This window comes from Anthonomus grandis, chromosome 13 (assembly GCF_022605725.1).
Source record: "Anthonomus grandis grandis chromosome 13, icAntGran1.3, whole genome shotgun sequence".
NCBI classification, from domain to species: Eukaryota; Metazoa; Arthropoda; class Insecta; order Coleoptera; family Curculionidae; genus Anthonomus; species Anthonomus grandis.
This window is the reverse complement of record NC_065558.1, coordinates 25189503-25212693: the sequence shown is the minus strand read 5'-3', so window position 1 is coordinate 25212693 and position 23191 is coordinate 25189503. Positions and strand designations below refer to the sequence as shown.

The 23191-nt window shown below is 33.2% G+C and overlaps 2 protein-coding genes and 1 long non-coding RNA gene across 11 annotated transcripts in view; 1 reads left to right on the top strand and 2 right to left on the bottom strand.

Annotated features, from left to right (window-relative positions):
* The window catches only part of LOC126743949 (solute carrier family 12 member 9), a 137577-nt gene that overhangs the window by 27477 nt on the left and 86909 nt on the right, over positions 1-23191 (bottom strand). For 3 of the 5 annotated variants that reach the window (XM_050451234.1, XM_050451233.1, XM_050451235.1), the window contains one exon: positions 21798-22163. The exons of the other annotated variants lie outside the window; for them this stretch is intronic. In XM_050451234.1, the coding sequence (XP_050307191.1) occupies positions 21980-22163 (184 nt within the window). In that variant the 3' untranslated portion in view covers positions 21798-21979. Of the gene's footprint in view, positions 1-21797; positions 22164-23191 lie in introns of those variants that run through there. 5 annotated transcript variants of the gene reach the window in all.
* The window catches only part of LOC126743951 (ceramide-1-phosphate transfer protein), a 147900-nt gene that overhangs the window by 67332 nt on the left and 57377 nt on the right, over positions 1-23191 (top strand). The window contains exons 4-5 of one of the 5 annotated variants that reach the window (XR_007663026.1): positions 2205-2317; positions 2461-2732. The exons of 1 other annotated variant lie outside the window; for it this stretch is intronic. Coding sequence is in view for 3 of the 4 variants with exons in the window: in XM_050451239.1 (XP_050307196.1) it covers positions 20766-20894 (129 nt within the window). In the remaining variant the exon portion in view is untranslated. Of the gene's footprint in view, positions 1-218; positions 1116-2204; positions 2733-20765; positions 21637-23191 lie in introns of those variants that run through there. 3 more of the 5 variants (XM_050451239.1, XM_050451242.1, XM_050451240.1) reach the window with 3 other exon arrangements.
* LOC126743953 (uncharacterized) lies at positions 3753-4646 on the bottom strand. Its single transcript, XR_007663028.1, has 3 exons — positions 4583-4646; positions 4183-4254; positions 3753-3886 (listed from the first exon to the last, which is right to left on the bottom strand). It is a non-coding gene; the product is annotated as an uncharacterized LOC126743953 (long non-coding RNA).

The following is a 23191-nucleotide window of genomic DNA, read 5'->3' as shown; positions in this document are numbered from 1 at the left end:
ATCTTCAACAGTAATTTCTTTTTGTTTTTTTCATCTTTTCAAATTTTTATGATAAACATAGGTCTGTGTTCTGAAATAAATAAATTAAAAACAAGTTTTTTTTTCATAAATTTTTCTAATAATTTTTAAAAAATCCAATAAACTTGTTAATGTAATGTTAAAATGTTAATGCTTACTCCCTTACTAATAAAGATTATTATTTGATTTCTACCTTCCAGGTTTTTGGCTACAGGGACCGACTGTCAAACGCTGTCATTTAACTTTAGAATAGGTCACTCCACCATACAAAATATTGTCTCCACCAACTAGCAACGTACTTTGGGAAATATAAAGGGATGATGTCATGCCACAACCGACAACGGAACTTCTTCATGGGTGTGCAAAAAAAATTAAGGACCTCTAGAATTATCCTAATTGTGTCTGATGGCCAACATATTACTTTACAAGCACCTCCGTGGAAGTGGATCACTATTTTACTTTAATTACCAAGAAACAAGTTCGCCATAGTGTTACTGGTAATAATAGGTGGAATATTTAAAGAATCTAGTAAGGGAGCATTTTTAAAAAAGAAGACTTTTGGAATGCCCGAGGATCGCCCTATTATAAAAAATTATGAACCTTTACCATACGTAACAGTTGGAGATAGATGAAAGTTTCCTTTGCAAAACCTACCTTATGCGTCCTTATTCAGAGACCGAACTACCAAGAGTGAAAAGCGTTTTTAATACCGCCTTACTACATCGCAGAGTATCTGAAAATACTTTCGGAATCCTCTGAAGAAATCTGAAAAGTTTAGATCTTTTTTAGATAAACATCACATTTATGCGAAAAATGCAGACGAACTTGTTTGGGCTGCTTTGTGTCTTCATAATTTTATTAGAAATGACAATGCTTTGTTAAGTGTATTAGATGAAGAAAAAAGGAAAATGTGTAGAAAAAGTGCCAATTTTTTCATCTCTAGTCAGTGCACTAAGGGACAGGATTAAAATAGTTATAATATTTAAATGTGTAAAATGATCCTTTTTTTATGAATGGAAAATTTGACAATTCCCATGAATAAAAGAAAATTTTTCATATGTCTAACAAACAAAAGTTTTTATAGTACCGAAGAATATTTTCTTTGGTACTATAAAAACTTATATCAAAAATACCAAATTATTTTACGCACTAGTGCGTAAAAAGAAAAAATGTATAAGCCCTGGGGAGTATGTAAATTTACGAACGGTAGAGCCGTGAGAGTATGAACCGTGTCTTGTCGCATGAGCTGTGGGCGAATAGGACAATTCAAATTAATAAAAAAAAGGGATTTTATACACGTGTACCATACAAAATTTTTTCGACTACCGAAGAAAATATAAAAAAGATCAAAAATAACAAATAAATTAACGCACTAATGCGTAAAAAAGTAAAAAAAAATTGACAAATTATGAATTAAATGTCAAATTAACATCAAATTACGCTTTACGCACTAGTGTGTAACTTACACACAATAGTAAAAAAAATACTTATCTCTCCCGCAGGAGCACTTCCTTGGCATGAAGATACAGTTAATGCCAGAATATTATAAATAAATTGTTTTTTTTTTGTTAAATTCAACTGTGTTTATAATACTGTTTAGAATATTTATGCATTACAATATGGTTAATTATGCAAGTTATTTAATCAAGTTATTTAATAATTCTTCATATTTTTCGTTTATTTTTTTTGTGTGTACATTTTAAGAATGTATGAATTAGTTAGTACAGAAATAAAAACTAAAAAACAATTTAACGATTAACGATTGTAGTAATATTGTCATAAAAATCTTATGTTGCCACAGGAATTTAAAAATAATTTGACTTCTACATGTGCAAACCTTTATTTATAGTTTCTACTTAAGACGTAAATGCAGTAGATACTTACCACCTTCATTAATGTTTTTCCCAAGTTCTGACCATATGACCTCTCGCCTATTTTGATTGCTATAATTTTTATTTGCCATGTCGTATAGTTCGTGCCTTCGTATTCGCAAACAAGTAATATCATTTTGTCGATTTTTTCTTTGTCCATATTTACATTTTCTATATGCAGCCGCTAGGTGAGGAGGGTATCATTTAATTATAATTATGCTTACAATTTTATTGTAACCGTCGTTTTGAAGCGCCTAGATTTGGTGTGTACACGCTGCACTGTTGAATTTTAAAGCGCTATTATTTTTTTCTTAGCTCATTACGGTGGGTTACTAAGGCCCTAGATGTACAGGTATTCTCAGACGCCATATTGGTCCCTGCGAGGTGTGGAGCGTTTAACAACAACACGGTCGTCGATGACCAACCAGGTATTTTTTCATTTATTGACAAAATGCAAAATACAGATGCAACTAACTGAGGTTATATATCTGCAATTCGAAAAGCACACTGTTAGACCCTCGAATACATTTACAATAAACAATTTCCTTCAAAAAATCTGCGAAATTTGCAGAGCGGTTTCTCCCACCACAGACCGGAAGAGTTCAAATTATGAAATAGTTTTATGGAAGCAATTCGCAGGTCCACAAAAAAGAACGACTGCAGAAAATGGATTGTAGTGCCCTAAAAATCGATTCAACACGATCAAGGAGAAATGTTAGAAAAGAACTGGGTGTGGTTTTATGCCAGTATATGTTATAATTGATAGGAAAGAAGTGTTGCCGATGTCCAAAATTTGTCTTTTTTTTGTTTCTGTTTTTTTGTTTAGTAAATATTACTACCATTGTATAAATTTTTAATTTTTGATATACTGATATAAATTAGGCATCCTAAAAGAAGGTTAGACGAAACTTACAGCCGTACCTAATAACCAACATGATATTTTAACTCACCAAAACCTCATCTATCTAAAAATCTCTAAAGATTTTTTTATTGGCAGGTCTGTTGGGTTGGGGTCTATTAATTCAGGCAATAAACACTTGAAATAAAATTCTCTTATATAAGAGATTTTTGCATTCAATTTTTTGAATAAAGTCATTTTCATAAGGCTTATGTAATAATAATTTCTTATAAACACTGCCATCACCAATCATTTTGGTATATTTAAAATTATGATTATTACACATAATTCGTTCGCTAAAAAACCTTCTACAATAATGTCACTTTCCATAAAAGTTGACGTAACTAACCAATTTTTAAAACAAATATGTTTTGGAATTCTCATCATTTTTATTCTTTGCTCTAACTCAAACTAAATAAGTACTGCACTTATTTCTAATACCAAGATGTAAAATCTTTCCAGTTTTAAATCTCCTATTATACATCCCTTAAAGATGATAACAAAAAAATTAATTATTTCTTCTGACTTATTAACATTTATTATTTTTTATAAATGAATAGACATCTATAAACCTACCACTCCAGAAAGAGCATCATAGTTTACGTTATACGACCGTTAAGACCAAGCTCCATCGACTACCACCGTGATACAAGGTATTCCCGACTTTACAACAGTTCCCGACTTTACAACAGTTCCTTCCTTTCCAGCAATTCTAATCTATCGACTTCCATGCAGCGTCGTAAATCACGACGAAATTTGAAGAAATCGTATGTATTTTCACACATCATGCGTTTATTAATTGTTGCACCGATTTCTGCCAGCTGAATATGTCCTATTCCAGATGAAACCACTCCCAGTGTAATGGCACAATTGATAGGAATACTTTCTGGAACAGGCCTTTTCTCCGTAGGTAACTCTTGTTTCAAGCTGCACATTCTACGTTTTAACATAAAAAAGCTTACTAATCCATTTCGTCGTTCTTTTACAAACTCCATATATGCAATAAAAAGGTTTATTTCCAAATATCTAGGAAAACAAGTCAACGTCAAATATTCGTTTTCCTTCTAAAACGTTCTCTATTTCTGGTTTAGTCAGAGAGCTAAAAAGAATTTTTATTTATCTATTTAAGCCCATATTAAAAAGTTATAAAATTAAAAAGAGAAGCTTAGGATAGCGAAATATTAGTAAAAATATTAAAAATATAGCGGATAGGAAAATTCTTTTCTGGATTATTCCTGTATCGTAGCTGGTTTCTTATAAGCCTACGGTACCAATACCATACCAATGGAATGTAAGAAAATTTCCAGAATAATCATTATGTAATTAAAAAGGAAAAAAATCGACATACATTACTTGTGCGATTTTGAATAAAATATCCAAAAAGTATAAACTTACCTTCGCAACTCTGAATTGGAGCTCGCAGGTTCAATAAAATTTGTTTCCTCGGTTTGAATGTTCATTGAACTGCTAGAAATATTTTTTTATATTGAATATTTACTAGAATATTTTACTTATGTCAGTGTTAAAAAAAACGGTGCTATGCCTACTGTGTTTAGTAAATATATTCGATTTTTTTAAAATAAAATAACATCGTCTTTTATTGCAAATTAAGGATAATGCTGTCTCTTATTTTCTTTCAAATGTATCTTCCGCTTAATCTTGTTTCTTAATAAATCTATTAAATTTGTTTAATTACTATTTTAAATTTGCTTTTAACAAATATAATTTTAACTTTTCAAAAATATTTAGGAAGGGTAAAAGTAACTTTTAAACTAACTTATTTAACATTACTTACCTTAATTGAGCTTTAATTCTATTTCGCCTTTTATAAGATGCATATTTATGTTTTTGCTTATCGTCACGTTCGCAATATTTTCCCACTGTAACAATAAATGTTTATAAAATGTAAACGCTCACACTAAACTTAATAATTTAACAAAACTCTTAACTAAAAAACGAATATTAGAGCGAATATACTATATTATAAAACTAATCAGAAGTCGATCAACTAAAAATTGTCTGTAAAACACACAAAATAATTCTTTATTTTGCACTTGTCTGCAAGCCACGTATAAGAATAGAGAAATCGGAACTAACCATACATCCATATAATAATATTGTCAATAATTTAAGTCAAGTGGCAAGAAATTAAATCAGAAATATCTAAATTGGGGAAAACACCAAGGCGCTCGGCAACAGCATGAAATTCGGACGCTCGCCACTGCCTTGAAGGGGACGAGACCCGGCCGGTACGAAAAGGATGCATAATTATTTAGAGAAAATATTGCAAAATTGTATTTTTCGTTTTAAGAAAAAAAAATTAAATATTGGGGAAAGTCTTTAATTTTTGTTTTCTCTTAAAATAAAAATTAAAGTTAAATATAAAAATAAATTAATCGTAAAAATGTTGACTTTTTCCAATTCTTTAATCAATTTGAAGAAACTTTTCAAAATCAACCCATATTTCCAATTCATTAATAAACCTTTTAAACGAAAAATCTTTTTTCAATCGTATAAAGTCCTCTTAAGTTAGCGTGCTTAGAGTTTACCACTATTCTGAAATAAGTTTAACCATTAAATTTTTCATTAGATTATTCAACTATTTTATCAGATTTGTTTTAGAGGGGTTATAAGGGTTTTATTGATTCCCAATACTTGTGACTCAAAATTTCTCTCTGGCTCTAAATCTATTTCTTTGCACCAAATGAAACAGCACTTGAGTCACTGTGGTTCCTTCATGATTTAGAATTGGTGTGTCCAATTGTTACTCAGGTCAATTTGTTACTTCTCTACATGTGGCTCTTGTTAGAGCATATCGATTTCCGGAGCTGCTGGTAAAAAAGTGCTACATGCTCATTTAGAGTCATGTCACAAGGATTTCAAATAAATTCAATCTATAAGTTAAACTTAAATTTAAACTTTTATAAGTAGGTAATATTTGCTAATTTTTCGTGAAGGTTTATCTTAAGTAAAATCGGTATTGTTGTGACGAACTCATAAGTTTATTCATAATTCATGCTATATTGCCAAACGAATATTTTCTAAAAAACTCAAAATCAAAAAACTCGGAAATGACTTGTAGTATGTTTAAATACCGGTCTGCTGTTAGCATCCCTTCAAACATTCTGAAAACAAGTTGCCCACCCAGAATAAAACATGCAACGCTTAACCCGAACCTTCTCTGCTGTTGACGTTTAATAGTAATATGAGGATTTTCTTGGTGCCAATGTTTGCTGTTATGCTTATTGAAGATTCCATCTAATTAAAAATAGGCTTCATCGCTCCATTTTACAAACCGGCCAAAGTTGATGTTCAATTGTGTAGAAAGTGTTGATTAATTTCTTCCTTGTAAGGATAAAATGTGTGTGTTTTTTTATCAAATTGGCCTTGCTTTTCCTAACCTTGACCAAAGTTTACTGAATAAAATACAAGTTTCTTCACTCGGCGAAAAACCTTTTATATTTCGATCTCAAAGGCAGGCCGCCGAGCTCCTCGCCGACTGGGAACTAGCAAAAAATGTAAAGGGGAATTCGGGTAAAAAATAGCTATCATTTTACGAGTTTCGTCTAATTCGAACTGTAGGGGAAGACGGAGCACGATTTTATAATAACTTTATTATCTGGCATAAAATTATTATTTAATGTACCTACTTGGGAAAAATATGTCAATTGATAATACTATAAATTATTTGTTTTTATAGCCACCAAACTAAATAAATTTTACATTATCAAAGTTTACGTAATTCAAGAACTAAATGGTAATTTTTTTTTTGTTGGTTGTTTAAAGGTTGTTTTGGTACGACTGGTTTCATTAGGATTTATTTTTAAATCAAAGTCAAAAGTTTGTGTAAAAAAATGCATATATTACTATTACTAAACTTAACAACTAAAGATAGACATAACTACTAAGTAATGACATGTTTGAATTCACTTTTTGACGTTTTTGTTATTTTGTCAGACTAATAATAGCATTACCAAAGACATTATAAGTAATAAACGTAATGTTTCATTCATAACCAGCCCAAAAATGGGGAATTTTATTGTTTTAAAATTAGTAGTGAGAGAGAAAAAGATGGAGAAAGTGTTGTTACTTGGCAACAATGCATATTTTCAATTAATTTTTGTTTGGTTTGTTGCCAGTGGGGTAGAGCTGATGCACTAGTGCGAATAATATTATAACAATCGACAAATTTGTAATTTTCATTTTCCTTCCCTTACAAATCGGGTTAGGATTGTGTACTGTACAAATAATTTTCTATATCTATACGTGTTTTTTTCGTCGCTCTTGTGCAATTTTAAATAGCGGCAAAAAATGTCATTACATAATTAATTAACCTTAATATTTTTCATGTGACGACGCTGATGGTAAAAATACAAAAGTATTTTGCTGTTTAAACGTAAACAAATAAACTTACCGATGAAACGTTAAATTTGGATTTTAATGCTCTACTCTCTTTACTACACAAGAATGCACCATGATCGTTTATTTTGGCATTAATTTTCTCTAAAAAAGTACGAAAACAACAAAAAACTGATAAAACACACTCTAAACACAAAATACGCCCTTAGACTCAATAATTTAAAGCGTTTATTTGTTTTAATTCCTTGGCAACATCACTCGGGATTCATTCATTCATAATTTTTGGCAGAACTCGAAAAATAGTAAAACGTGCGTAAGACTGTAGCGCAACGTTGCCGAAGTGACTAAATTTTTTAATGCTCCAAGATATTTTTGTTTTGACTGCTGCTTTTATCAATATTTTTGCTTTTAAATTAAGTCGATTTTTCTATGAATTTTATTAATTTTCGATTAGTTTTTCTTCATTATAAGCTCAGTTATGTTTCAGACTTAAATAACCTAAAAGGTATTACATTTTTTAATACTCAAAAAGCGGATAAATAGCTCTGGCAAAAGTGCAATATTGTAAAAGAAGGACAAAAGATTGAGAGGAAAATATATTTTGCCATTTTAAAATGTAAACAATGTAGTCTCTTAAGCTGGATTTATACAGGCAGGCAAATAAAGTAAAATAAGAAATAAAATAAAAATAAAATAAGAGTTAAATGTACAAAAGTTCCATAACGCACTTATATAGCAAAATAATATAAGAATAAAATAAGAAGTTGACCAAAATCCAACTTTCATATTTTATTTTATGTAAAAACGAAACTGCGCACGTTATTTTGGTCACAACACACCCTCTCGAGACAGAGAGGTACTATACCTGGCATGTAAAACAACTGTCTACCGAACAATAAAGTCGACATTTTAATATAATAGATTATAATAATTTGCCAGTCCACTGAGTCCACCCGGTACAACTAGTAAAAAAAAGCTCGCACATCAAAACGATTTAAACTCTACTCACTGTGTAACCCAACAGATTCGATTGTTGGAGCGTCGCCCGGCAAATGAAGTGAGGGGCGGTGAATAGGTAATTCGGCGCGTGGAGCCCAGTGAAGCAACTTGTATTTTATTCAGTAAACTTTGCCTTGACTTCAGACTCAATGATTCTACAAAGCGTAGATAGATTTGCAACTACGCATGTCCAAACATTTTATCCAATCAACTCTTTGATATTTTTTTAATCTTTCGAAAAGGCTCCATAATTAGCTATTTTTTATGATATATTTTTTACTTTTAGATTTAAAAACTTGTCGGGAAAAGGTTGTCTTGTCTTAGGATAAGTACAAGAGATAATGCTACCCATTCATAAGTAGGTATATAATGGATAAACAAATCTAAAAATTCCATTTAGAAAAACAAAAGTTTATTTTTTATTTCACAATGCTAAATTATTACAACATAACAGATACATTCGTGATCATTTTTAATTTTTTTCAATATGTTGAATAATAACATACCGGGTGGTGCGTCGCCGAGCGGAACATAGGAAATCCATGTAATTTTGACCAGATTGGTCTCTTCAAAAAGTGATCTTACATTTTTTCTATAAAATATACAGAGAAGCCAATTGACCCCCTTATAATTTACATGGGTTTTCCTATGTTCCGCTCGACGACGCACCACCCGGTATATAATGTAGGATATACAAGGGAAGTCCCAAAATTTTCAAAATCACTCTGTAGATTAAAAACTATGACAGCTGTCACATTTTTGACAATGACATATTTCGTTTCATCGCAAGACTTTATCTCCTATATCAACCGAGATAACCTACAAAAGTGTCCTAATTTGGACACCCGGTACAGTTTGTGTGCAGCACACTCCAGAATATTTTCTAAATCTTATCGTACTAAAATTTCATAAATTATTTATAGGCAAGCTAATTTAGAGTACCGGTAATTTTTGTTATATTAAATACACGTCAATTTACCAAAAAACCTGTTAAAAGTGCCTTTTTAGGAATAGTTTAACCACTATCTAATGGATGAAACCAAGGAGATGCTGAGGGGCGATTTAGGGTGGCGTATAAGGGATTATATTGTATGTTTAAAAATGAGGGGATGTACTGCAGCCACCCTATTAACTGCCTGTCTTGATAGGGTATTGTTTAAATTGTAATAAATAGTAAACAGGTTGCCGAATAGAAGGCTGCACATAGTAGGCATAAATGGCAACAACGCTTCTCGCTTACTTTCTGGTTTATAAGCGGCGCGGCGGATTCCGATCGTCTGATTTGCTATTTTCGGCACAGCACAATCAGTATTCAGCAGGCCTCATTTTGCTGTGTGATTGCATACTAAACTGTTAAATAAATATTAAAGCGCTACTTTATTTTTTTTAATATCTATTATTATGGCTGCTGATGATCCTTCCTAAAAAGTTCAATTAATTAAATGGTTTTATGGAGACAATTCGGCAGTACTATGCAGAAATTATTCGCAGTAAATTTTGAAAATAGACCGATTTCTTATGCTAAAACTATTTTAAATATCGCGTCAAATTTTGAGACATCTTTTTGCATCCAAGAATGTAGAAATTATCACATCAAAGCTCAAGAACCACCTATTGAAAGGGTCCAAGCGATATAACGGCGGGGCTGGCAATATTAAATGGCCTTCAAGATCTCCCGATTTGTCACCAAATAACTTTTATTTGTGGGGTTATCTTAGGGAGACTATTTATAAATAATATAATAGTAGGCTAACGAATTTAAAGAAGTTGAAAAACAAAATTGTTGAATCTGCCAATTCTATTTTACCTCAAATTCTTTTGGAAGTAAGAAACAGCTTTTACAATACCATAATCTTTTATTTAATTAAAGAAGGAGGTCTTTTTGAGCCTTTTATTTAAAAAATTATTTGTTAGATTTATTATTTAGAGTTTTATTTTTGTTTTTTAAAAATGTTTTAATTCTATTAGAGTTTATTTGAATAAGAACAACCCTTTAATTTTCAATATGCAATACACAGCATAGGAAAATTGTAATTACGAACTATGTGGGTTTTACACAAGTAATTCCTGCATTACAAAACTATTATACCAAAGCCTACCACCAACGTCAGACGCTCACTAAAATAAAATTTAAATGTAATAATCGAACTCGAACACCAGCACACTGTCGCCGCGGCGTTGCAACATCGCGTCTTAAAAACTTTATATGTGTAGATCCATTCGCCAATCGGTATAGGGTAATTATATATCTCTGACTCTCATTTATCTTAGACTCATTATCCTTATCCAAACCTAAGGGGCAATAATTAATGTGTCAATATATATACAGGGTGATTCTAAGAAGAATTAAACGGTAAATTCAAAGAGATTTTTTTTTAACAGAGCTGGCTCTGATATGCGGCTTTACTATATATATTTATTTGCATGGTTCTGGCATAATTTCCGGGTGTAAATATATATTATTGTATGGCGGAAACTTGAATAAATACCTTATTCAGAATAAAACTCCATGTAAAATTACAGGAAAAACTCTTTTATTAGTTTAATTTATTGAAAATTTACATTTTGACAAATAAATAAATGTTGATCAATAAAAGCTAAATACACTAATTGGGTCTGTATTTATATAAATACAGACCATATGGTCAATCTATATGCAGATTTCAAAAAATAAAAATTATTAACTAACAAAACAAGGATTTAAAATGAATCATTTAAAGAACGTTTAATATTATTTTTAATATATAAACTTCATTCGCCTATTTTTTTTGCTAACAAATTTTTCTATAACTTTTACATTGACATTTTCAACAGAATGAATTAGCTCTTTTTCTACTGAAAGCATTGCCAGAGCATTAAGGCGGTCTTGTGACATAATGTTTCGCAGAAATGTTTTTATCCGCTTCAAAGTTAAGAAGCAACGTTCTGCTTCTGCAGTGGATATTGGTGTTATAACTATTATCAAAACTAAGGTCATTACTTCACTAAATGAATCATCTAAGTTGTTATCATAAATAAAATTTAATAGTGAGAGGAGACTTGAAAACTGTCTAAAATCTGGTCTTTCATAAATAACCATTAGTTCGGTTTTAAGTTTATTTTTGTTTAAACATGAATAACGATTCACTGTCGATACAAGTTTTGCTTCTGGAAAGGTTTTTTCATAATTTTCAAAATTATTACAATTTAACAGTTCCGCTATATCTATGTAGTCCGTATTTTTAAATCTATCCTTTGCTTGTGTAGATAAAATATCACATACCTCTTTTCCAACACGAATTTTTGAGTCTTCGTTTCTCCTTCTCGTTGTACAACACACACTTAAATCGTCCGAAACTTCTTGCAAAATATTTTCTATTTCACCTCGCACTTTCTCGATGATGCCCAGGAAGATGTCAACATTTTTTTTATGGAGGAACCACATGCATTTCGCGATTGGAAGTGATTAAATAAAACATCAATGTGTGGCATTAAACGTTAGAAAAAATGTAACCAGAAGTTGAAGTCGAAATCGTCCAAAAGTCGCAGACAACCCCACTGGTTTTTCTTATAGTTTCGACAGAAGGAGAATGTTGAAACTTCAAACTCCTCAAAGCACTCAATTAATTTTTGGCGATTTTGGAAAACAACGTTAACTGCTCTGGATTGATAATTCCATCTAGTTGAACAGATGGTATTCTATGGGCTGCTGATTGATCTAATGCTGATAATCGAGCAGGTGAATTTGAAAAGTAAGCTGGTATAGCGGACAAATTTGCAAAAAATACTTTAGCAGATTTGTTACTTGCTGCGCTTTAAGCCATAATTAGGTTAACCTGATGTGCGTATGCATTATGGTACGCATTCACATATTTATTTTTGATTTTCGCTTGAACACCATTATTTTTTCCAGACATTATAGCTGCTCCATCGTAGCTTTGGGAAATAACTTTCTGTACATTATTTTTCACCATTCAATTCAGTGCTTCCATAATGACAGTCGAAATAGCATCTGCGTCTTGTCCACTTGGATTGACAAATGACCAGAATCTTTCATATATCTTCCCTTTGTATTCATACCTAACTACAAGACAGGTCTGCGTTTTTCCAGAAATGTCGGTGGTATCATCGGCTATAATGGCAATAAACTTGAACATATCAATTTGCGCTAGTATTTCATCTTGGCACACCTCTAACATAAAATCTAAAAGTTCATTTTGTATTGTCTTGGAATGTCCTTTGAAAGCACTACCACTGCTAAAATGATCTTTTATTGCGGAGTCCACACTGCCCATTAGATCCAAGAGACCTCTGAAAACTCCTGGGTTTGAAGAGTCATCTTTTTCATCGTGTCCCCGTAGAGCTAATTCGAAAGCACCACAGAACTTGATACAGTCAATAATTTTGCCTAAAATGTGTCTGTTTTTTTCAACATTTTTGTTGTGTTTTTAATTGACATTCGATAAACACTGTCGAGTTGGGTAGCAATGTTCACTCGGCCTATATTTGCTAAATTTAAAACGTTAATTGAGTTTTGTTTTGTGAATGTCTTTTAATCAGATTACTTAAATGTCCCAAATCCGTTACTCCTGACCTGGTCCAAGAACTTTCACCGCTAAATAACAGACACGGGAAACAAAACAATGCATTTCTAGAGTCACATCCACAAAGCCACTTATTTTCATCATATTATATTTGTATGAAATTGGCGCTTATAAGTGGAACTCTTACTTTTTGCCTCCTGTGTTATTTTAATGTTTGGTGTAGGCCTACCGAGTTCCTTAATTCTAATTTTTTCTTCCAAAGAAAGCCGGGAAAATGGATTTATTGGACACAGAATTTATATTGCATGAAAACAATAACTCACGTAGAACAGAAACTCATTCGCAGTGTTACGACGACCTACACTTCAACGTTCAACTAACTAAAAACTAAACCTAATTCCCAAAACCGATTTGTTATGTATTTAGGTCACGTAAACATAAGACGTTGCCAATAATTGTAATTTTGTACCCCGTAATTAATTATCCAATAGTAAACTATTTGAAACAAAATGCCTACATATCACAGAGGTTCATAGGTATACATTAATTACTTCATAATTTATATCAGTAAAACATATTAAAAAGCGGCAACGTGCGTAATCCTTGAAAATTTCAAGTCGGCGCTATCGTTTAGTCAGCACCAGCGTGCATTAAAATCATACCAGAGACAACCAAAGAGACGTGCAACTAGATATAAATTTTTATCCTATTGTTGTTGCTCTCTTTAATCTCTATATACTGTATTTCGTTGTCTCTCCCTTCCCTCATCGAAGGCGAGCTAAGGTGACGTCACAATACTAATCTTTCGCAATGCTATATGTATTTAATTATCAGAGCACTCAAGAGAAAACATTCTTCCATCTCCGTCTAAATGAATGCAAAAATACGGGATAGCTTGTATCCGATTCTCTAGTATTCTAAAATTATAAGTACGGCAACAGTGCAATCCTTGCTCAACATGAACACGTGAATTTCAATATAACTGAATAGTTGTTTTTGCTGATTAATTTTGTTTTGTTTTACATCATTAGTGGAGATTTTGGATGAGTGCTTAAATTTTACGTATTTTATTACCCACCGGATTTAGATGAACTTGATAACAGTAGTTTGTAGTTGTAGTTTTTTGTAGGATACAGGTTTTAGTGTTTTGACTTGTGTTAGGGACAGAAATATGTTCATTAAGTTAATTGTTAAGGCTGTAGTTAAAATAGGTATTCCATGGTGGTTCAAAAGGAAAAATTAAGAGATTTGCAAAAAAAAAACATTTAAAAAAATTAAAATAAACTAACATAAATAGTCAAATGAATTTAATTGTAATAATATAACTTAATATAATTACAAGAATAACATTTGTTCGGACTATCTGTGCTGACTATTTGCTGCTATTTTTTATTTAGCTGTAATCTTTCTGTTTTATTCTTTTAATTAATTTTTATTGATTAAAAAAATACTGCATCATAAATGGTGAAACATGTGTATGTATATATATTTCATACACATACAAATTTAACAGTATATTCATTATAATAGAATAGAACAGATTTATCTATTCTTTACCAATTAGTAGAAAAACAGTTTTACCACTTCATTAAATCAATTTTATTTATTCTGGATGCCTGTTTGGCTAACGATTAACGATATTAGCATCTTCAGCAAAAGATTAAACTTTTTTGTTTTAAGTGTTACACTAAAGGATATATTTTTTTAAGTTATTATAGGACCGTGATAATTAAAATCTTTCTGAATTTTAATTGCATTTTGTATATGCATGTTACTGTTACCGTCTTAAATTATAAATTATGAAAATAATTAATAAAATGCATGTGCATATTATAGTTATACCATATACTGAAAATACAATACAAAACGTTTCAGAAATATATTTAGTTCCCCATTAAATTACATTGTTTTAATTAAAGTCTGCCATCGTTCTGAGTAATTAAAAACATATCAATAACTTTTTGTTTGTTAAAATAAATGATTAAATGCTTAATAGCCGAGGTTTGAATTATGGCGGCAAACGCTGTTTGCGCCATCTACGTTCACCTTTCACGAAGAGAGACAAAGATGGAAAATAATTGGATATTTTATTAGCGCACAGTTGCGCGTCTCTTTGGTTGTCTCTGATCATACGTTAAAACAAGAGAAATAAGCGGGAAAGAAAACCACGCCGCAAAGGTCTGCGTTGGCTGAGGGGCGCTGGAATAAATATCGCACACGAGAGCCGAATCGAACGTTGGCTCTCGCATTAGCGTTGGTTGAATTTACGGCGGAGATAATCGCACGCGGCAAAATATCATTTTCTTCGTAGGTAGCATTTTAGATAATAATTTAAATAAATAAAATGAAAAAATATTTATACACGAAATATTATTATATATTTTGTAATTTGACTATGTGCTGCAGCTCCTCAGCACTTATACACCAGCCGCCACTGCCTTACTCTCACCTATTGACTGATGAGCGAGCATTTATATTAGGCTGATCGCATCCTTTTTAATTATCCTCTGGTGCCTTTGGTCTTGGAAATATTTTAGCATTATTTTGTATTATTTACTTTTAATTAATTATGGTCATAAATGTCCACAACAAAAGGTGTTTCAACAATGCACTAACAAGTACTGTATAGTTTTCCCTCTGGGCCGAATTCTTGGGTCCTTGGGCGACGCGCGTACCTTGTCCTATCCATATCATGCACAGCTTCTAATTGAAGATTTGTCAGAAATATCTTTCCATTCTGGGTATTTTTATTCTTTAGTATTCCTGAAGACTTCAGTTTATAAATAATGATAAATAGTGGGTGATTATACTGATTCTGAATTATATTAGTTGCGTCTCACTCTTCAGTTCGTTAATCCCCGGATTTCCTCACTAGCAATTACCACTGACATTTTTTTTTGCAAATAAGCCAGCTTATATCAAATTAAGCCCAATTAGACAGTTTGAGGTTATCAAAATTAAATATTAAAAACTAACCGTAAATATGCGTTCAAACTATGAAATAATAAATATGCAATGTGAATAATTGAATATTAATAAATGAAAGGACAACACAATTCTAATCATTAAATCAGTAACCACATTAAGAAAATCCTGAAAATATATATTTCATTACAAAATACATACAGAAAAAAATTAAATAAGATAAGTGGCTATGAAATAATAATTGAAAATTAAATGTGGGTAAATGGGTACTATTTTAAATTAAAATATTAACCTAAACGATCCTTAGATAGGATACTTAGATGCATAGCCGACACATTTCTTTATCCAATCTTTACCCTCTCAGACTCAACCAAATCCAAGGTCTAGCAATATTCGAAGCAAAGACGGTGAAAATTAATCTAGACCGCCTATCCACAAAACCAGAAATGGGAATTCTTTAGTGAGGACATGTAGATTCTAGGAGGCTCCAGGCTTCTCCTCTAAAGAAATGAGAGCTTCCGTTTATAAGAAACTAGCAATTCCCATAAAAAAAAAATAATTGTTGCTTACCTCTATACCAGAGAGTAAAAAACCAAAAATATTAGGTTGCCAGTGAGTGACGCTCTTTCGCCGATGTTACCGGGCACGTGTAAAGTTTTAAGGGTTAGAAATCGCCATAAAAAACAGTAAAAACCAAAAAACTAAATCAACGGCCTAACGCCCCAATAAATGTTTACTGAAACCACTTTAGCCCGTTATATTCCCTCTTAGGTTTAAATTTAAAGGCACAAAAGAGACTGTGCAACCACTTCCCAGACTCCAACTCATCTCGCGATCCTCCTAGCTGTTTTCGGGCTCCGATTCGCTTAAGAGTTCGAGACTGCTAGAAAAATAATTACCTACGAGAGGGTGAAATGGGCAATCAAGACATTCCCTCCCTTCAAATCTCCGGGCACGGATGGATTATATCCATGCCTCTTGGAAAACGGGTTAGAAGTACTAACCCCACACATAGTGAGACTATTCAGGTCGTTCCTTGCTCAGGGCTACGTCCCAAAGTTATGGCGTCAAGTGAAAGTCGTCTTCATTCCGAAACCCGGAAAAAGTGATTTTACAGATCCCAATCATACCGACCTATCAGCCTTACCCTTACCAGCTTTATGCTGAAGGCGATGGAGAGGCTGGTTGATCGATATCTTAAGGAAAGCATCCTGGTCAACAAACCACTGCATGTGCACCAATACGCCTATCAGGCGGACAAATCCACGGACCTGGCCCTACACCATCTCGTTAGGAAGGTGGAGGGTGCTCTGGGTAGTGGCAAGGCCTGTCTGGGTGCGTTTCTAGATATTGAAGGGGCGTTCGACAACACTTCTTTTGCATTAATCTGCCAAGCACTCGAGAGCCGCGGCTCAGAACCCTGTTTGGTTAGCTGGATAGAGACCATGCATGTTGGATCCCAAACTCTCCTGGCACGATCATGCAGACACCAGAATAAAGAAGGCCACCTGCGCGCTATGGGCCTGCAGGCGGGCTTTTGGCAATACCTGGGGTCTGTCTCCTAAGATCCTACACTGGATCTACTCGCGCATTGTGAGACCTCTTCTCATATACGGGGCTATCGTTTGGTGGTCATGTACGGAGATAGCGAAAATTCGTGCTCAACTGGACAGGGTCCAACGTCTTGCATGTCTCAGCATAACGGGTTCCATGCGGACGGCGCCAACTAGAGCGCTTGAGACTCTGCTGAGCCTTCCGCCTCTGAGGCAATGAGATCTGCGTACAGGCTATACGTCCTCGGCGAACTACGTGCTGGCGAGACCGGTCACGCAAAAATTTGGTCACAGGCCATACAGGAATACCCTCTCCTTCTGATGGGCAGTGACAGCATGGCTCCAGTGACTGTGGACTGCGAGGGATTCGTGACGCACATTGCAGGCAGAGAGGAGTGGCAGCATTCCAACAGACCTGCATCGCTTAATAGGGGGACAATCTGGTACACAGATGGCTCCAGAATGAATAACAGAGCTGGATCAGGGCTTATTGGTGGGACCCCACATACCAGTAGGGCATACTCGCTGGGGGAGCACGCCACTGTCTTCCAGGCCGAAGTATTCGCTGTATTAAAATGCGGACAGAAAATCCTAAGCAGCGGACACCGCAATACAGTTGTATCAATATGCTCGGACAGCAGAGCTGCCATTAAGGCTATCACGGCCGCAAAGGTAAGCTGCAAGTTTGTACTAGACTGCATAAAAGTCCTGAAAAAACTGGTACAGGTTGGATGCAGGGTACAGCTCGTCTGGATACCTGGCCATGCAGGTAATGAGGAAGCGGACTCTCTCGCCAGACTGGGATCCGCGAATGTGCCGATGGGGCCGGAACCCATAGTTGGTATCGCTAAATGCGTTGCGGTCGCGTCAATGAAGGGTCTGCTGGACACGTGGACCCACCGAAGATGGACTGAGTCCCCTGGTATGAGACAGGCCAAAGCGCACATAGGTGGGCCCTCTGCCTGTCTCACCAAAAATCTACTACGCCTAAAAAGACGCTAAATTCGGCTAGTGACAGGTCTTTTAACCGGTCACTGGCACTTAAGGGGCCATCTCCATACTATCGGTATTGCGGACAACCCGGAATGCCGATGGTGCTGTGAGGTGGATAAAACCGTTGACCATGTAGTCGGGGAGTGCCCAGCACTCACGCGCGCCAGGTTCAAATACTTGGGTAACACTTTCAGTGTACTGAGCGACTTTAAGTCCTTCAGATCAGAGAGCCTTATCGGTTTCTCTAAGGCCGTTGGGCTCTGGTAACCCCCGGTGGGGCATGACGGGTCCATCAGGAGACCTATATGCACAACTGCCTTGGCAGCCCACTGTTTTGTCAATTCAATTCAATTGATGTGCAAGCCTAACCAAATCTAAAATCATCACATTTACCATTCTGCATTTTTCTAACGAGTTTTTTAACGAAGATTTTGTACATACCAGATGATTACTTAAAAACATTATTCAAAAAAAACAGCATTTACACAGTTGGCCAGACTGATGAACATAATTCGTTTCATTCTTTACATTCTCTAACTACTTCAGCTCAACATGCCCACAATAAGAGTGACGAAGACAGTCAACTAATTAACTAATTCAAGGTAGACCACAACATACGACATACTAATACTTATTTTCTAGGAAGGATCTTAATTTGTGAGTTATACTAAAAATAGTACAAATGAAATTTCAGAAATAGATTACAGCAGTCACAACAAAACAATTCTAAAATTAGGTTATATCTATAGAAAATATCTAAAAATTGAACAAACTTTACTAAAACTAATTTAATAACCTTCAAAATTACGGAAATCGGAAAACGTAAGTGGTCCCGATCTAGTTCTAGGATCCGGATTTTAATAAATCACTTAACAATCACTTAACAATTTGTACTAACAATTTTTTTCCCAAAAAGAACAATTACCTAAGACCTTGAGATTTTGCAAAAGAAGGAAAACTGTGAGTTGTAGTACTAAACTAGGTTCTTAAAAAATGTTAATTTGTTAATGGTTTAAAGAAGTGCGATACTAATACGTATTTACAGATTATTACATTTAGGTGAAGGTTAAAATTAAATGGTGTTCATCTATATCTATCTATCAAACATCTATTGATTTTTAGATGAAAAATTTATTAAAGTATTTTTTTTGCCATTTTTAAACTGTAACAAGTTAAACCAAACATCAATGACCTTTGTTTCAAATTCAACAAATGTTTTAAATTGTTGAGCTATAATCAAGCCTAATATAACGTTATCCACAATTTCTGTCACCAGTTCTTGCTGCTGGAATGTTGTTAAGTCAGTGGTAAATTTATATTCATGTCGTCCAATGATCGGGATCCTTTTTGTTTTCGGTACTACTACGCTACCTCCAGAACGTGGCAGATGGTTTACTCTTTTATGTGGCAAAAATCCAGCAGGCTTACGTTCCATATAGTAAAAGTTTTCTTGGTTAGTTCTCCGGTTTGCCAAAACAGCTTCTGAGCTGACACAAAGAAGCCTTTGAGCGTGGGGCATTGCGATTTATGGTGTCTCTCTTCATTGCAAATAAGTCTTCGGTCCAAAAACGTTTTGTTCTTGGTTGTTGGGATCACTCTCCAAAGTGCCTTTTCTTCGTTATCTCATCGGTTTCCCCTGGCAGCCGCCTTTAACTGATTTAGGAAGCTCTATATAAGCATACTTCTTTGCGTTCGAACTGTTGGTTTGAAATTTGTCGTTAAGTGTTTTTGTTTCGGCTCAAGATTTGCGCTATGTTGTACAATCTTGCTAAATCTCGTTCTTCTTATTTTCGGTCTCGTTTTTTATTCTATGGTTTCTTATACTGCTCCTGAATAAACTTTGTCAACATGATGAATTCCTTATGACTTTAGTTTTTTTTTATAAAATTTTATGGTTGTCTGTCAGCTCCCCCACATAGTTATTTATTGTCTTTATTTACTTTTTCTTTCCACCAACCCGCACTACTTGCCCCTGGAGTTCCGCCTTATAGCCGTGAAAAATTTGTAAAAGGATATGGTAATTGCTCACGGAACCAAAAAAATATGAACAGACCAGACTTCAGACAAATATATTAACTTATAAACCAAATTTATTTTAAGTCTTCAAAAGTGGAACTTTTTTTACATTTATTAGCCTATCCTGTCAATTATCATAATATGCATTACGAAACATAACTTACTGATGGAAATTAATGTGTTTAATTAATGTATGTGATAATGTATTTGATTATTGTATTCATATCAAAAACTTATAATTTATTCTATTATATTGTAACGAAATTCGGGAACACACTTTTATTGGCAACGTCAAAAACACTAACCTAACTAATTGCCTTGACTGTCGTTTAATTGTTTCCAAGGTAAAAACCGACTAAACAATTAAAACTGAATAAAATGTCTCGAAACGCGTCCTTTTTAAACCCGATGGATCAGTTTCGAAATATTTAGAATTTCTTCATTGTTTTTGCCGATAATTTTAGGAGAATACTGACAAGCAAGCAAGTATACAAATTCTAGAAGAATAATTTACGTATTTACTTTTTCATAATAACATTTTAAAGCTAACATGTTTTTTTGTTTCTGTATAGAAATTAAAGAGCTAAACAATCTCATTTTTTCAATCTAGGTGTGTGGTGAAGAACAAGAAATCCAAAGAGCACTAACCTTATTGCCAAAAACCCTTACAGCAACCACAGTGGTTTTCACAAGAATAGAAACTCTCTACACTCTTCACGACTTGCATAATTTACCATAAATCCATTAATGGACATATCTTTGCAAAAGTAAGTGTAAAAAAACATAATTCTAAAAGGTTATTATGAAAGTGCGAAGTTTCTCTTTGTTATCAAATAATCTATATACTATGTGCATTAAAGGAGTTTCACACAGAGATTCTGAGGTAAATTTATCTTAGATGTTTCAATTTTTAACATTCCTATGCGTAAAAACCAGGAACAAGGTTTTTCGATCAGTATTTCCTGTTTATTCGCCCCTATGCGTGTAAGCTTAAATGTGAAAACGCCTATTTGAATGTGTCTTGTTTTACTTGTATTTTAAGGCCTAATTCTTTTTTATTTAGATGTTTTGGGGGGATTTTTATAATTAATATACTTTTTATAATTAATAATGTGTTATTGTTTGTTAACAATTTGTAACAAGTTTGTAAACAATTGCTTACTTTTGATAAATTTTATCACAAAACAGTTTTATCACTAACCAAAACCGTTTATTTTATTCTGGAAACGTGTTTCGCATCTTCGGTAGAAAATTAAAACTGTTTTTTATTGAGCTTTAATCTTCTCCCGAAGATGCTAACTTCATTAGCGAAACACGTGTCGAGAATAAAATAAAGAATTTTGGTTTGTGTAAAATTATTTTGTAATTTGAGTGTCACACCAAAGGTTCCACCGATAGGACGTTCATTTATGTTTATTTTGCAATAATTATTGTACTATATAATATCTAAATGTAAAATAAAGTAAATGTTTTCAAAAATATTGGGTTGTTTTAAAATTAGACAAATATAGTAAGCTTATATAATACTAATTTATTAAAAATGTAGTAATAATACACAATTTTGTTTGATAAACGGCATACATATCACAGATTTTTTTTTGTTAGTCAGGTAAAAGACATCATTGGTATAAAATTTAGGAAATGTTTGGGCAAAATGTTTATATTTTCTAAGCTTTATGAAAGATCATACAATAATATAAAACACTTACTATGTCTAAGGATATTAAAAAATATATAAAAAATACAGTACAACTAATTTGAAAATAAACTTTAAGTATTTTGAGGTTAAACGTCAATTTTTCCAAACACTTAGATTAAGACCTATTAAAGTGTAGTAGATGTCACAGTACTAACACCATGAACAAAAATGGTTGGAGGTAAATTACGTGATATTACTTCTAAATTATTATAATAAAGTACTGCATGGTCGTCATCCTGAGGAGGGGCTGGGAGATAGATGAACGTCACAGCTGTTTCGGTAGATCGGTCGAGGATAAGAGAGTTTACACTACAAAATTATGATTAGAGAATAGTCACCAAGTTAGACATAATAATAACAGCTTCAAAGCGTTCGATTATAAGTTAATCGAACTGGTTTGTGTTTAACGAAAATAACATTATAAAGAATAAATTGATATAATTAACCTTCATTTAAAGGAAGTTTGCGTACTAAAATTTCATTATGAGTTAGTACTATGTATCTTAGCGTAAAAAAGTGTTTAGCGACACCGAGGATAGTCCAGGATAAAAAAAACTATTTTACATTTAATATAACGTCTATTTTAATATTATATTCTCAATATAATATTATAGGTTCCTGGAGGGATATGGTAGATCAAACTTGTGAGGTCAAAAATAAATAAATTCATCTAGAGGTTATGAAGATATCCAAAGTGGTGTAAATTTGTAAATAATAGTAACCCTTTTGAATAAGCGTATTTCTTCTATTTGTATAAAGCCAATTTGAATATTGTGCCTAATACAGTAAATGCCACCATTAAAATAATAAAATGTATATATCTGTACAATGTGCAGCCGATTTACGCCACGGATCCCGTGATGATGTGACTTAAGAGCACCGCTGCTGAATTGTAATGAAAGTATTAAACAATTTGGTAGTGGCCAAAGTGGAATTTCGGCTACGGCCATCTTAGGGTGACCTAGTATTAAGGAAATTTGACATGAGCGACACTGTTGATATTGTCCTGTGAATATATGATGTGACATTGATGATGAATTTCTCTTTTTTTATTTCAGGAATAGCCAAAAATTCTTAGTAAAATAAATACATTTACAAGTTGTTAATCATAATATAATTATTCAGTGCATTCACGATGAAAGGAACAAATTCATTTAAAATTCAGGTATTTTTTTCTTTTATTTATATTTTACTCTAGACATATCTATTAGTATTGTCACTTGCGCGTTTTTTTGAAATAAAAAACTTCTATACCTTGCCTTAATGCCTTAAGTAGAAACTATGGCGCCAACATTCATTTAAAAACAAAAACATTCTGTATGTGATGACATTTTACA